Source organism: Tetrao urogallus, assembly GCF_951394365.1.
Source record: "Tetrao urogallus genome assembly, chromosome: 20".
Lineage (NCBI taxonomy): Eukaryota > Metazoa > Chordata > Aves > Galliformes > Phasianidae > Tetrao > Tetrao urogallus.
Genome location: NC_136833.1, coordinates 1,062,272 through 1,076,174, shown reverse-complemented (window position 1 = coordinate 1,076,174; position 13,903 = coordinate 1,062,272). Strand labels below are relative to the sequence as shown.

The 13,903-nt window shown below is 63.8% G+C and overlaps 1 protein-coding gene across 1 annotated transcript; it reads right to left on the bottom strand.

Annotated features, from left to right (window-relative positions):
* Positions 1-5,286: 5,286 nt before the first annotated feature.
* LIMK1 (LIM domain kinase 1) lies at positions 5,287-13,058 on the bottom strand (the record flags this gene model as incomplete). Its single annotated transcript, XM_079544995.1, has 16 exons — positions 5,287-5,473; positions 5,572-5,729; positions 5,807-5,862; positions 5,930-6,086; positions 6,178-6,243; positions 6,325-6,384; positions 6,469-6,600; positions 7,018-7,104; positions 7,201-7,384; positions 7,460-7,644; positions 7,720-7,825; positions 8,302-8,508; positions 8,587-8,696; positions 8,834-8,972; positions 10,815-10,911; positions 13,001-13,058. The coding sequence occupies 16 exons, from the start codon at positions 13,056-13,058 to the stop codon at positions 5,287-5,289; spliced, it is 1,989 nt and encodes a 662-aa protein (XP_079401121.1).
* Between the last annotated feature and the right edge of the window lie 845 nt (positions 13,059-13,903).

Genomic DNA, 13,903 nt, shown 5'->3' with positions numbered 1-13,903 from the left:
ATCGCGGGCACGGGTTCCCTACGGGGACCGCGGGGACCCCTCTGCCGGCAGCGGGGCGGAGGAGCGGTGCCACCGGCGCGGGACGCGGGGCTCCGGAGGAGGGACGTGGATGGACCGCTCGGGGCCGCGTCTCCGGGGGTGACCGAGGGGTGACAGAGGCGTGACAGAGCGCTAAGTGAGGGGTGGCTGTGCTGGGGCAGCCGCTACCCTCCCCGACCCGGGGGTTCCGCAGATAACGGGGCGCAGGTGGAAGTGTTAGGGGGGTCCCGCCTCGATGAAGCACGAGAAGCGTGCAGCGCGCTCCCCCCTCCTGACGTCTCCCGTGCTCCTCCCGTGGCTGTCAGGTCCGGCCGGGTTGCCCCTTTCCCCCCCCGCCCCTCTGCGGCACCGGATGGCCCGGCCCGGCCCGCTCCGCCCCGCGGCACCGTCACCTTCACGGAGGGCACCGGGATGCGGCAGAGCCGGGATGCGACGATCCCGAATCCCGCGTCCCGTGTGTCATTTCCTCCCCCCGCCGTTCTCCTTACCATGGCTGCGGCCCGCGCGGGGCGGGCGCCGACCGGGAACGGCGGCTGAGAGCGGCACGGCCGGGCCCCGCCGCCGGGATTAGCGGAACGGCAGCCGGCGGGGCGGGGCGGGGGCGGGCCGGGGCGGCACCGACGGCGGCATCACTGCTGGCACCGGCACCGGGCATCCGCGATAACGTCTGTACCGGCACCAGCATCGGTGTCGGCGCTTCGTACTGGCACAGGGCGCCGGTACCAAGAACTGTGTGCATCATTCAGTGCACCAGTGCCACGGACCGAGTGCTGGCACCAGGCACAGGGCAGTGGTGTGGGGTAGCAGTGCTGGGAATAGGGCTCCAGCACTGGGAACTGAGTGTGGGGCACCGTCACCAAGGCCTCGGGACAGTGCACCAGTACCGGGTATGGGCAGCAGTAACTGATACCAGGCACAGGGCACCAGTGTGGGTACCCACTGAAGGGTGATGGCACCAGTACTGGGTACAGAGCACCAGCACTGGCACCAGAACCTGGTAGTGGTGGGAGGGGGCAGCCCCAGCACTGCGAATTGGGCGACAATACTGAGTGCTGCTCAGCAGATAGTCGGTACCAGCATTAACACCACTGCTGGAAGACAGCAGGGAACATGCACAGCTCACACCAATGGCAGGCTACTGGGCACTGGTACTGGGAGCGTGAGCGACCCCCATTCCCATCCATGTGGGGCAGGGAGGATAGGTGAGGATGGATGCTTCAATCCTAATCCCTGCAGTCAGCACTCCCTTCTGGGACGCAGCTTTACGGGGGATTACTCGCCGTAATGCTGAGCCCTGCTGCCCGCTGCCCTTCAAGGAGCAGTTCCCCCGGGGACAGTGGAGCTGGGCACTGCTGTGATGAGCTGCTGGTGCTCAGCTGCACGGTGGGTGATGTGCTCAGCCTCCAGCAATGGGAATTTGTCCTCGCCGGAGGAGAATGGTGCCTGGCTGTGTCAGAAGGATGTGGCCGCAGAGCCGCAGCCCGGGCTTTAAATAGAGCATTAAAAGCTGAAGGGATCAGCTGCAGAGCAGGGGGGGGATGCAGCAGGGCAAGGCCAGGCGACGTCGTGGCAGCTGGAACCAAAGGGGGTCACGCTTTGCCCATGCGTGAGTGGGGAAGTGTGTTGGGTGGCCACATCGAGGTGGGAGCGGAGCCTGTGGGGTTTGTGTGCCTTTACTCCACGCGAGCAGGGCAGTGCCAGGCACAGCAGCCATGTCCCCAATCTTGGAGATGCCATACTGACCCAGTTCTTCTTGTCCAGGGGTGACACAAGAGGAGGAACAGTGACTCGGAGGGTGGGTGGTTTTCCCCAGGGCCCCCAGCACCCCCAGCACCCTGTCCTGCCCGGCCCAGCCGGCAGCAGCTGGAAGGGAAGCAGAGAGCTGGAGGGGCAGCTCTGTAATTACCATGGGAGGCCGAGTTATTTCGGGATGAGGCTGCGCGCTGCCAAAGCTGCTCTTCCTCCAAACCCAAACAAGATGGAAAGAGCCCATCCCAGGACACGGGGTGATTAACCCCTTCCCTGCCTGCTGCCCCCACGCTGCAGCGTGTCCCCAGGCATGTGCCAGGGATGGGGGAACCCAGGGGTGAGCTCTGTGCCATCCCCTGAGACCTCCCACAGTTCATCCCCTGTCACCAGCCCCGAAATCCCCCACAAGAGTCCTGCCAGTGCTGCCAGGCCATCACTTACCTCCTCATCTGAAGCCTCAGCCAGGGAGGGGTCAGCACCGGAGCAGGCAAAGGATGGCACCAGGGTGGGAAGAAGCAAGATTTTCCATCAGCTGAGGACTGCTGGGCTCTCTGGCTGTCCCCGTGTCCCCCCAGCACACGTCAGGGCTAGCACAGTGCATGGCATAGGGATGTCCAAATGCCGTGTTTATGTAGGCCCTATAAAAACTGCTGTGGGTGCCTGCCTCACCTTTCAGGGTCCAGAAGAAATCGGCGTTCCCCTTGTCAGTCATGACTGCAATGGGGAGGAAGGCTGTGAGCTGCAGCTCCTTGTGACCATTGCTCTGTGCTGTCTGTCCCCTCCAGGTATGCCCCCAGGGCAAGGCAGAGGGAACACAGATGTCCCTGGGTCACACATCACCATATTCCCTATCTGCTTGCCCCAGCTACCCATACTCACCCATGAAGAAGGTCTTAAATTCAGTGGCCAGCTCCACGTCCACCTTGTGCCCAATATCAATGCCACAGGCAAAGTCCTTGGAGCTGTTGTCCTGCGGCGGAGCGGTGGCAGGAGCTCTGTCACACATTGCCACATCCTCACTGAAGCCACCTCTGCCTGTCGGGACCTCTGTGATGGCATCCACCTCTACAGGGACATTCTTGGAAGTGCTCGGCTCCGTCACTGGGGACACGGGGCACGGGGTGGCAGTGTGCTGTGAGTGCAGCAGGGGCCACCAAGCTGAGCTGCGATCAGGCTTGGACAGAGCCCTGGTGGTGGAGACATCCCAGGGCAAGGGGACAGCAGGGCAGTGCTGGGGACTACAGGGACAAGGGGCTTTTGGGGACCCAGGAGCAGGGTGTGGGTTCATGGGCACAGTGCTGGCCTGGGTGCAGACGTCCCTGGTGGAAAGTGACAGCTGGAAAGGTGTTGGGTGCTGGTGTGCCATCTGCTCAGCCCTGTGGTGCAGCACACACAGGTGCTCATTCTGCTCCCTGCTGGGCTGGGCTGGAGGGGGCTGTGGGGTCAAGGAGCCCTGCTCCATGGGGTCCTGGTGCCCTGACCATTGGGAAATGGATTTGTGCCCAAGCGGCCGCAGAGCTCTGCGGGGCGGTTTGGGGTTGGTGATGGGGCTGCGAGGCGGTGGTGGGGTTGGGGTGCAGATGGTGGGGTGGGTGACACAACGATCTTGGGTCAGTTGTGTCCCCATGTCAATCATGTGAGGTGACAAAGCCACCGCGCAGGGCTCGGTCTGTGTCATCTGCTCCCTAAGGATCACTGTGGCCACCTGGGTGCCACATGGAGGACGACCCCCACTTGGTGGCTCTGCCTGGGACAGGTCACCGAGTGTGAAGGTGACTGAGTGGCCACTGCTCTGTCCCTGCCCTGCTCCAGGCTGCGGGCGGCTGCCCACTGCCTGCTGCTGCTCACCCAGGGGACGCTGCAGGGCCACCACCAAGCGGCCCGATGGCATTGGCCGCTTGCCCTGCAGCCTATGGGGCAACTCAGGGACATAAGATGACGTGGGCACCTTGCCACCAGGCTGGGGGATGGTGGCTGAGGGCCCCTGTACGGTCACACTGTCTGGTGGCAGCAGTGGGTTGGGGGCCATGGGGCTGCGTGGGGTGTAGTTGGAGATTGGATGAAATCAGTCCCCAAGGAGCAGGGCAGGTGTGAGCCCCACGCTGCCTGTGTCCTGTGCCCAGAGGGGAGAAGTGGCATGGGATGATGTCACCAAGGGAGGTGTGACAAGGGTTCCATGGATTCCTTAAATGTGGGTGCAAGATCCAGAGTGTCCATGTGCTGCTCTCTGGGGACAAAGCCACCATCTCTTCTCAAAATACCCCCAGTCCCTCCATAGTTCTTCACCAAGGAGCAACCAAGCACGTGCTCCCAGCAGGTGGAAGGGACAGGCTGCCAGCACAGCCTCAACGGGCCCAGACCCTGAGCATCAGCAGAGAATAAGCCCGAAGCTTCCCTTGTGATCCACACAGAGCCAGCCTGGAGCTCAAGCTCCTCTTCCTGATGGCTGTGCTACCCCCTTGTCCAGCTGCAGCATCCCTGGGACATTCTACTGCCACCAGCCTGCCCCCTCCCTTAGAATCAAGGTCTTCTCCAGTCAGGGCTCAAATCCTCCCAGGACAGAGATGCCCCAGTACCCAGGAACCAATCCCAGGATGACAGCAACCCACAGCACCAAGGATGATGGAGGTGACAGGGACCTCAGGGTCCACCTGGTCCCACCCTGCTCCAGCAGGGACCCCAGGGCTGGGGCCGCCCTATGTGAGCACACGAGTCCCAAAGAGGCCGGGCAGCGAGCAGGGAAGGATTTATTGACCGAGGGCTGGGGTACATCACAGTTTGAGTTCCCTTCCCGCCTCCGCAGAGGACGTCGCGTTGGACTTCCCGGGCAAAGTGCGCGGAGAGGCTTCACAGTTTCATCCTTCGGTAAAGCAGAACTGAGGCAGTGACAAATGGCAAACTACGTCGTATGAAAAAATAATACAAACTCTTCTCTTTAAATATCTTACAGAAAATGAACCTGAATAAAGAGCATGAGAAGCACCACACGGCGCGGCCACCCCAGGGGGACCGGGACGTCCCCACACCCGCCAAGACCTGGCTCAGCCCTAGGGGGATGTGTGGCCCCCCCAAGGGACACGGTGGTCACGGCGCAGTGGGGACGTGTGGGGCGCAATGTGCCCATCCCCACGGTGCCACCTCGGTTGTCCCCGCTTGTGAGCACACGAGGACATCCGAAGAGGGGGATGGGGACAGCGTCCCCCCACTGCTCGGGGGGGACAGGGACGCCCCTACTGTGCTGCAGTGCAAGTTCACGGAAACCCAAGGCACCTCCGGGCTGGGACGGGGGGACCCCCGGGTGTGCAGAGGGGGGGGGCCGTGTGGTCACCGAGCGAATGCAAAGGGGAAGTGTCTCCCCCCCGCCCCTCGCTCCTGGGGGGCCCTATGTACAGGGAGGGCCGTGCAGGCTGTGCAGTCCGGGGAGAGCCAGCTCCCGGGGACAGGGGATGCAGGGGGGGACGCGGGGACCAGCCCCAGGCCGGGGGAGATGCTGCAGGTTTAGAGGGGGTGCAGGTGGGGGGCTGTGTCGGGGAGCTCAGGGTGGGGGGGCAGCCCCCCCTCGCCCCGTCGGTGCGTCTCCCAGAAGGCGCAGGTGAGCTGCTCCAGCTGCGAGCTGAGCGGGAGGCGGATGTCCAGGTGCATGCGCAGCGTTTCCAGCCACTGCTCCAGCTTGCCGAAGGACGGCCTGCGGACAGACGGAGGGACAAACAGCGCGTCACCACCCCGGCCACGTGAGCATCCCCAGGCAAGACGCGGGACGAGCGAGCGATGCAGGGCGCTCACCGCTTCTCAGGGTCCAGGTCACAGCAGCAGACGGCGATGGGGAAGAAGCTGGGGGGGCAGGCAGGGGGACAGTAGCGCTCCAGGAAGCCGCGGACGTTGAGGCCGAAGTCGGTGGTGCGGGGCAGGTAGTCGGGGTCAGCGCTGACCCGGCCGATGATCTGCGGGGAGGAGAGGGGCGGAGGGCTCAGCGGCGGCGGCGGCCGAGCAGCACCACGGACAGCGGCGCGGCACGCACCTCGCACAGCACGATGCCGAAGGAGAAGACGTCCACCTTCTCGTCGTAGCTCCTCCCTGCACGACAGACGGGTCAGGTCCCGCCGCCCCCTCCCCACGTGTCCCCCGCCCCGGCCGTGCCCACCGTTGATCATCTCCGGGGCCATCCAGTAAGGGTTGCCCACCACCGTGTAGCGTTTCTTGCGGTCCGGTTTCTTCAGGTTCTGGAGGTGCTCGGGTTGGTTCTTCTCATCCACCATCAGCCGCGCCAGTCCGAAGTCGGCCACCACCACGCTCTTGTTCTGGGTGGAGGGGATGGGTGAGGTGTGGGGCCAGCACCATCGGGCCGGTCCTGTTGCTGGGCCGTTGTGGGACGGCCATGGCGGAACTCACCTCCCTCACCAGGCAGTTGTGGGAGTTGAGGTCACGGTGGATGATGTTCATGGAGTGCAGATAGGCCTGGGGAGGGACGGACCCAGCAGTACTTCCACAATCAGCCCACTCAAGCCCACCTCACAGACCCACACGTGCATTGCTCACCATGCCAGCAGCAATGTCCTTGGCGAAGCTGACCCGCTGGCTCCAGGGGTAGTGGCTGTCCTGCGGGAAAGAGAAGACAGATGGGAGTCCTGCCACGGGCTGAGGGTGGTTGAGCTGCACCCCACCCACTCCCCCCACACTCACCATGCTTTTGATGAGGCCCCGCAAGGTGCCCCCCTTTATGTACTCGGTGATGAAGTTGAGCCGTTTCTCCTTGTAGAGCACTCCGATGAACTTCAGCACATTGGGGTGCTCCAGACAGCGCATCACCTTCACCTGGGGACCGCAGCACCATCAGCCCTGGGGCACCCCAGGGTGACCCTGTGCTCATTGCGCTTGGTTACATGGGTACAGAGCCACACAGCCACCAACCCCATGATCCAGCATCTCCCAAGCACCACCCCCAGCATCCCACAAGGAGGGACCTTAGAATCATTAATGTTGGAAAAGACCACTAAGATTCCCAAGCCCAACCCACCCCACCCCCACCATGCCCACTCAGTGCCACATCTCCACAGTTCCAGAACGCCTCCAGGGGCAGTGACACCACCACCTCCCTGGGCAGCTGTGCCAATATCTCACCGCTCTGCGAAGAAATCGTTCCTAACACCCAACCTGAACCTCTCTTTAAATAATGGCAGACTGCCCTGCCCCTTGTCCCCCCACCCGGGCACACACAGGTGCTTTGCTTGCCTCTTTGAGGAAGGTCCTCTGCGTCTCCTCGTCAAAGCGGATCAGCTCCTTCATAACCATCACCTCACCCGTTTCCCTGTGCGTCACCTGGCGGAGGGCAGGCACTCAGCACCTCTGGGATGCATCACTAACATCCGCACCCCGCCATGCTGATAACACAAACGGCACGGCAAGGCACTGCACCTTGATGGCCTGGCCGAAGCAGCCCTTGCCCAGCACCTCGCCGTGGATCAGGTCAGAGGGGCGGAAGATGCGATGAGCGCGAGAGACAACGCGCAGCGACTCGGAGCGGCCGATGTCCTTGCGCTGGGAGGCGGGTGAGCCCACCGAGCTGGAGCCCGGAGACTTGTCTGTGCTGCAGCTCCTCCTGCGGGACAGACGCGTGATCACCCTGGTAGCTGGGGACTGAGGGGAGGGACTTGGGGATGCGTGGTGGCCTTACATGACGGCGCGCTGGCGCATGGTGCCGAGGTCTCCATGGGGTGCAGGGACTGGAGAGCGCAGGGGGCTGTGTGGGTCAGGCAGGGGGCTGCAGGGCAGCGCTGAGTCGCGGGGCAGGGGCTCGTGGGGGTCGTGCTCAATGGTCAGCTGCAGCAGGCGGCTGGTCTCCTGGATCAGCAGGTCGATCTGGGTGGAGAGCACATGGGGTGGCATGGGGCACCCCAAGGGACAGACATGCTGGGGTGCATGGGGAGAGCCTACCTCATCCAGTGGGACGTGGCCGATGGGCGTGCCATTGATCTCCAGGATGCGGTCACCCACATGGATGGAGTTTTTCACATCGGGGCTGATGCAGTCTGGGTCCACCCTGAGGGGCCAGCACACAAGAGGGGGGTCAGCCCCACTGGATGTGTCCCTGCCAGGTGGGGACATGCCCACATGCGACACTGCCCACAGGTCGCCCTGAGGGGTGAGGATACACTGGAACCATACCCATGGGTCATCCCTGTTAGATGGGGACACATTGGGACTGTACCCACAAGTTAGATGGAAACACCAAGCCACCCCAAGCTCATGGGGCATCCCAGCAGTTCCCACAGCCTCCCCAGTAGAGAGATGAACCCAGATCACTCCCAGCCACACCGATAGCTGGGGACATGCTGACACAGTGCCACCCCTGCCTGATAGGAACATCCATCACTATCCTCACAGGCCACCACGGGCAGACGGAACTGCACCAACCCCATCCTTCACCCTCCCACCCCAAAAGTGTGGCAAAGCAGAAGGGACCCAACTACAGGGTGTGAGCTCAGTGCCAGGGCACTGCGGGGATGGGATACACACTCTCGGACACGGACGGTGCGTGAGTGCTCAGCGCCGCAGCCCTGGGCACTGCAGTGCGGGTCGATGGAAACAGAGAAGCCACGCTTGCCATCGGAGCAGGCAGGGATGGAGACGAGGGTGACGGTGTGAGGGATGCGGGAGCCCGGCGAGTCAGGCAAGATCTGCTCGATGACCGGCGTCACCACCATCTGGTAATAGCAGTGCCCACTGCGGGGCAGGGCTGGGTGAGCACAGGGATGGGAGGAGAGCACAGAGATGCGTCCCCCTGCTGCCACCAGTACCTACCAGTACAGCTTAGAGCGCTCCACCAGCGCATACGTGTCCCCATCCCCGATGAAGGCTCGGCAGTTGAGGCAGCTGAAGCACTCAGGGTGGTATTTCTGCTCCCCGGCCACCTACAGATGGTGACATCAGTGCCGCTGTGCAGAGACCTCCATCCCCTCCCCGTGCACCGGGGAACTCCAGCAGCCACAAAACCCACACAGGAACAGAAACCCCCAGCTGAGGGTCCCCCGGGTCCCCCTCCCCTTACCATGACCAGCCCTTTGGTGATCTGCTCGGCACAGCCGTGGCACAGCTCCCCAAATCGTGCCCAGTAGTCCTTCTTGCAGTACAGCCGCCCATCCTTCTCGTAGTACTGGTGGGACAGCGAGGCCCCGCACTCACCGCACCTGTGGCACATTGGGGACATTGGGGACACCAGGGGGTGTCACAGGGTGCCAACCCCATCCGGCTGTGTGCGCTGCTTCCCTTTGTTGCCACGTGTGTCCCCTCTCCCTCCATTTCTTCCTCTCTGGGGGTGTGTGGGAGGGGTGCGTGACATGGTGACAGTCACACCGAGGGACTGCAGCCCTGGCATGAGTCACTGCCCGCTCGCCCCCGTGTTGTTCCCCCCTGCGTGCAGAGTGTGGGCATGTGCATAAGCAGCCTCTCCCCTCTAGAATCTGGGGGGACAGCAGTGGGGAGGGGGCTAATGAATGATGGGGGTGGGGTGAATTATAGGGACTTTTTTTTATAGGGGCAGGGACTTATTAGTGGGATGCAGCGATTGAGGAGGATGCAGAGGGGCAGTGAGTTATAGGGAGCAGTGAGTTGGGGGGGCCAGGAGGCTGTGAGCTGTGGGAGTGGCACTGAATTACTGTGACTTATAGGGGTGGGGGGTGCGAATTTGAGGGACACCGTGATTTCAGAGCATGTTTATAGGGCGGTGCACTGTAGGCAGCAGTGAGTTATGGGGCGGAGTGAGGCGGGGGTCAGGAGGCTGTGAGCTGTGGGAATGCGGGAATGGGAGGGGGGGGGACTGAATTACGAGGTTGGGGGAGGGGAGGGGCTGAGATACACATGGGGCAGCAAATGCAGGAGCACTGCAGGAAGGATGTGGGTCTGGGGGGTGGGGGGGGTTGTGTCAGACCCCGCAGTCCCCGTCCCCCGCCCCGTTCTCTCCGGGGGGAGGCACGTGGAACCCCCTCCCCATCCCTCCAGCAGACGTGACGTCACGGCGCGGAGTTTCCCCACCCCATGACGTCACCGCGCGAGGTCTCCGCCGCTCCGCGCCACCCGGGGGACGGCAGCCAATGGGAAGCGGCGCCTCGGCCACGCCCCCTTAACCCTTCCGCTGCCGCCTCCCTCCCGTTGAGCCCCGACGGGGCGGCCGCGGCGCTTGGTGGGGAGCGGGGGAAGGGACACGAACGGGCACCGCGCGGGGAAACAGCACCGGAACGCGGGGGGATGCGGCACCCGCCACGCTCCGCTCCCTTCCTCTGCCACAGCATCTGATCGCGCACGTTTCCCCACACTGCCCCAACTTCCCCACGGCAGCAGGAGCAGCAGGCACCGTGCTCCTGTCACCGGGGGACAGCAGAGCCCGAAGCGTGTACCGGGAAGAGGAGGAAGAGAAGGAGGAGAGGCCGAAGGCTTCTGCAGGCAGCCATGGGCCTCCAGAAGCCTGGGGTGGAGGGGAGGGGAGAGGCCGGATCCAGCTACCCCACAGGGCTACTTTCACGGGGCCAATGGATCTGTCCATCCATCCGTCCGTCTGTCCATCCATCCCTCCACCCATCCCAGCTCCAGGGAAGCAGCGCACCCCGGATGTGAAACGGCACCCCATGAAACTGGGAGGGGACACGAGCACCCCCAACCCACCCCAGCCCTTACTTGGCTCCAGCGCTCAGGGCACGGCTCTTCCTCAGCACAGCTGCCAGCATCGTCCGGATGCAGGGATAGGGATGGGGACTGTCCTGCCCCCCCGTCACCACCCAGCTCCGGGCCACCCCCACGTCCCCAACTTCCTCCACCAGCTCCCACCGCAGGGAGAGAGCGCGACAAAGAGGAAGCGGGGAGAGACGGGGACGGTGACATCAGCCCCCACCACATGGCCACACGGTCCCTGCGCACCCCGGGGGGCAGGAAGGAGGGACACGGCCATGTGGGACGTGACACGAGTGGCAGAGCCCTGCGTGGGCTCAGTGACCTCCATGTCCCCGTTATTAATGTCACCGTGCCGCAGGTCCCACCTGAAGCAGTCGGCGTGCCAGTCGGCGTTCAGCGCCTGCAGGTACTGCCCATCGAAGATGCCCTGGCCGCAGCTCGCACACACGGGCAGGTCGGTCCCTAAGGGACAGGGATGTCACCCTGCGTGCTGTCACGTCCCCACCACGTGCTCCTGCTGTCCCTCTGCCACCGAAGCCACCCCTCGGTTCCCTATCGATCCATGGATCAATTCCCCAAGCTTTCCAACTTGGGGACAAGGTCACTGTGCTCGTGTTCCTGGTGCTGGGGATGGGGCTGATGGCAGTGTCACTGCCACTGTGCCAACCAGGGCTGTACTCTGGGCAAGGGAACTGGGTGTTCTCTATCCCCTGCCACGGCAATGCACATTCCCAGGGTGATGGGTGGCACCAGGGGGACATCGTGGAACAGGGTGGCAGCGGGACACAAGGCTGGCAGAGCACTGAGGACAGAGATAGAGATAGGGAAGGAGGCCAGAGGGGGGACATGGAGCATTCAGGGGACAGCAGTGGGGCAGGAGGTGATGCATGGGTGATGCAAGGGGTACAAAGTAGACACTGAGGTCCTGGAAGGGACAGCAGAGCAGTATGGGGGTGCTCAGCACGAGAGGAAACTTTGGGGTGCAGGAGGCATGGGGAGATGGGGCGCGGGGTGCCCAGCAGGCAGGGGGGAAAGGAGACATGAGGACAGAGTGGGATGCAGCTGTAGGACAGATGTTTGGGATGCACGGGGACAGAGGGGTGCTGGTGACAAGCTGGGGGAGCAACATGAGGCTTGCAGCAGTGTGGGGTGGCTGCAGGATGATGAAGGGGACATGCAGAGAAAGGGGACAGGATGGAAAGGGGCACAGCAGGACATCAGATGCGTGCAGGTATGTGTACATCCTGCATGGAAGTGCAGGATGGGTGCTGGGCATGCAGGGGTGCAGGTGGGTGCAAGAAGGATGGTGACATGAGGTGCAGCAGCAGCACAGGGACATAGGATGGGGTGCAGGGCACAGGTTGCTAGGATGAACAGGAGGCAAGACGGGGGGATGCAGGTGCACGTGGGGATGCAGAGTGATGCGGGGACAAGGGGTGCACGATGCACACAGGGATGCACAGGGTGTGGGATGCAGCAGAGCGCACCATTGGGGGGACATGGGATGGTGTGGGGTGCAGCTGGGGATGCAGGCAGGTGTGGGATGCAGGAAGGGTGCAGAATGGGTGTGGGGTGCAGGGCAGGATGCAGGTTAACGGGTGCAGCAGGTTGCGGGGTGCAGAAGAGGGGTAGGGGTGCAGTATAGGGAGAGCATGAGTGCAGAGATATGGAGGTACAGAAGGGGGATGCAGGACAGATGGAGGGTGCACAAGGGATGTGGGGGTGCAGGAGGGACATGGGCTGGTTAGAGGTGCAGGGGGAGATGTAGGGGGGGCTGGGGGATGCAGTTTGGATAATGGGGTGCATGGGGAACAGACGGGGGTGTGGATGGAGCTAGGACGGATGCAGACTGGCATGGGGTAACAGGGGCAGGTGTAAGGGTGCGAGGGGGATGCAGGCAGATTGGGGGGCAGGGATGTGGGGAGTACAAAGGTGGGATGGGAGAAGCTAGGGTGATACAGGGGTGCAGGGGAGGATGCGGGCTGGATGGGGTGACATAGGGGTGCAGAGAGGGACACAGGCTAGATGGGGGTGCAGGAGGGATGCAGGCTGGATAGGGGAACGGGGATGACACAGAGATGATATAGGGATGCAGGAGTGATGTAGGGGTGCAGTCTGGATGGGGGCTGCAGGAAGGGAATATTGGGATGCTGAGGTGTAAGAGGAAAGAGGAATACAGGCTGGATGCAGAGTGATGTAGGGGTGATGTGGGGATGCAGATGGGATGGGAGCTGCAGGGAGGGGAATGAGGATGAAGGAGCGATGCAGAAAGGGGATTTGGGGATGCAAGAGTGATGTAGGGCTTCAGCGGGGAGCAGGCCTGCTGGGGGGGCTGTAGGGGCGCACGAAGGGATGCGGAGATGCGGGGGAAGATGTATGGGAACGATGCGGGTAGGATAAGGGGCACGGGAAGGACGCGGGGAGCGCTGCTGGGCCGCTGGGAGGGGAGGGGGTCGCGGGGCGGCCCGGGGGCGGCGGAAGCGCTGAGTCAGGCGGGCCAGGGGAGGGGAGGAGTGAATGGAGGGGGGGTGGGGGGGGGGTGGTCACGCACCTTCCTCCTCTCCCATGGGCTCGTCCCTCCAGGTGCAGCACAGCAGCATCAACCTCATGCAGCCGCGCTGCCCGGCACCGCGCCAGGCCCTGCCGCCGCCGCTGCCGCCCCGAGCCCTGCCCTGCCCTGCCCCGCCGCTGCGGTGCGGCTCCGGCTGCGGCTCCGGCGGGCACGGGCGGGCGGCGGGCGGGGACGGGCCGGGGGCGCAGGGCGCCGGCGCGGGGGCTGCGGGGGCGGGGCTATGAGAAGGGGGCGTGTCCTGGAGGCGGGGCTTAGCGGGAGGGGCCGCGGGTGTGGCCAGAGCGCGGGGAGGGGGCGGGGCTTCGTGGGACGCCGCGCCGAGAGGCAGCGTGGGAGGCTGGGGGTCGGATGTGAGCTGGTTGTGTCACCGTGCAACGGGATGCAGATGTCACTCCGGAGCCCGGGGTGTCGCCGTGGGTCACGGTACGGCTGTCCCCGTGCACCCCCAGGCTGTCACTGCAGGGCAGGACAGGGCCGTCCTCTGTGACTCCAAGCCGTCCCCGCTGGGGCTGTCCCCACACCTGGCTGTGGTGTCCCTGAGCACAGGGATGTCTGACCGTGGCACACCCGAGTCCTGCATTTTGGGAGGGGGCACAGCGCAGTGCCACTGTCACCACCACAGGCACTGTCCTGGGGTGGGGGGTGACCAGGGGACACAGGAACAGGACGGAGGCAGATTCCATTAAAAACTTGTCCTTTATTAGTCTGTTGGCAGCGATTCCCTCTGCGTAGGGCGTCCCACCCAGTTATATCAATGTGAGTAACATGAAGGGGGCCGGGGGGGTCCGCGGGCTGGCAGAGTCCCCGCGGTGTCCCCCGCCACTGGGACCCCTTCTTTCCCTCCCTCCCTCCTTCCCTCCCTCCCCCCACCCCTGAGTGCCC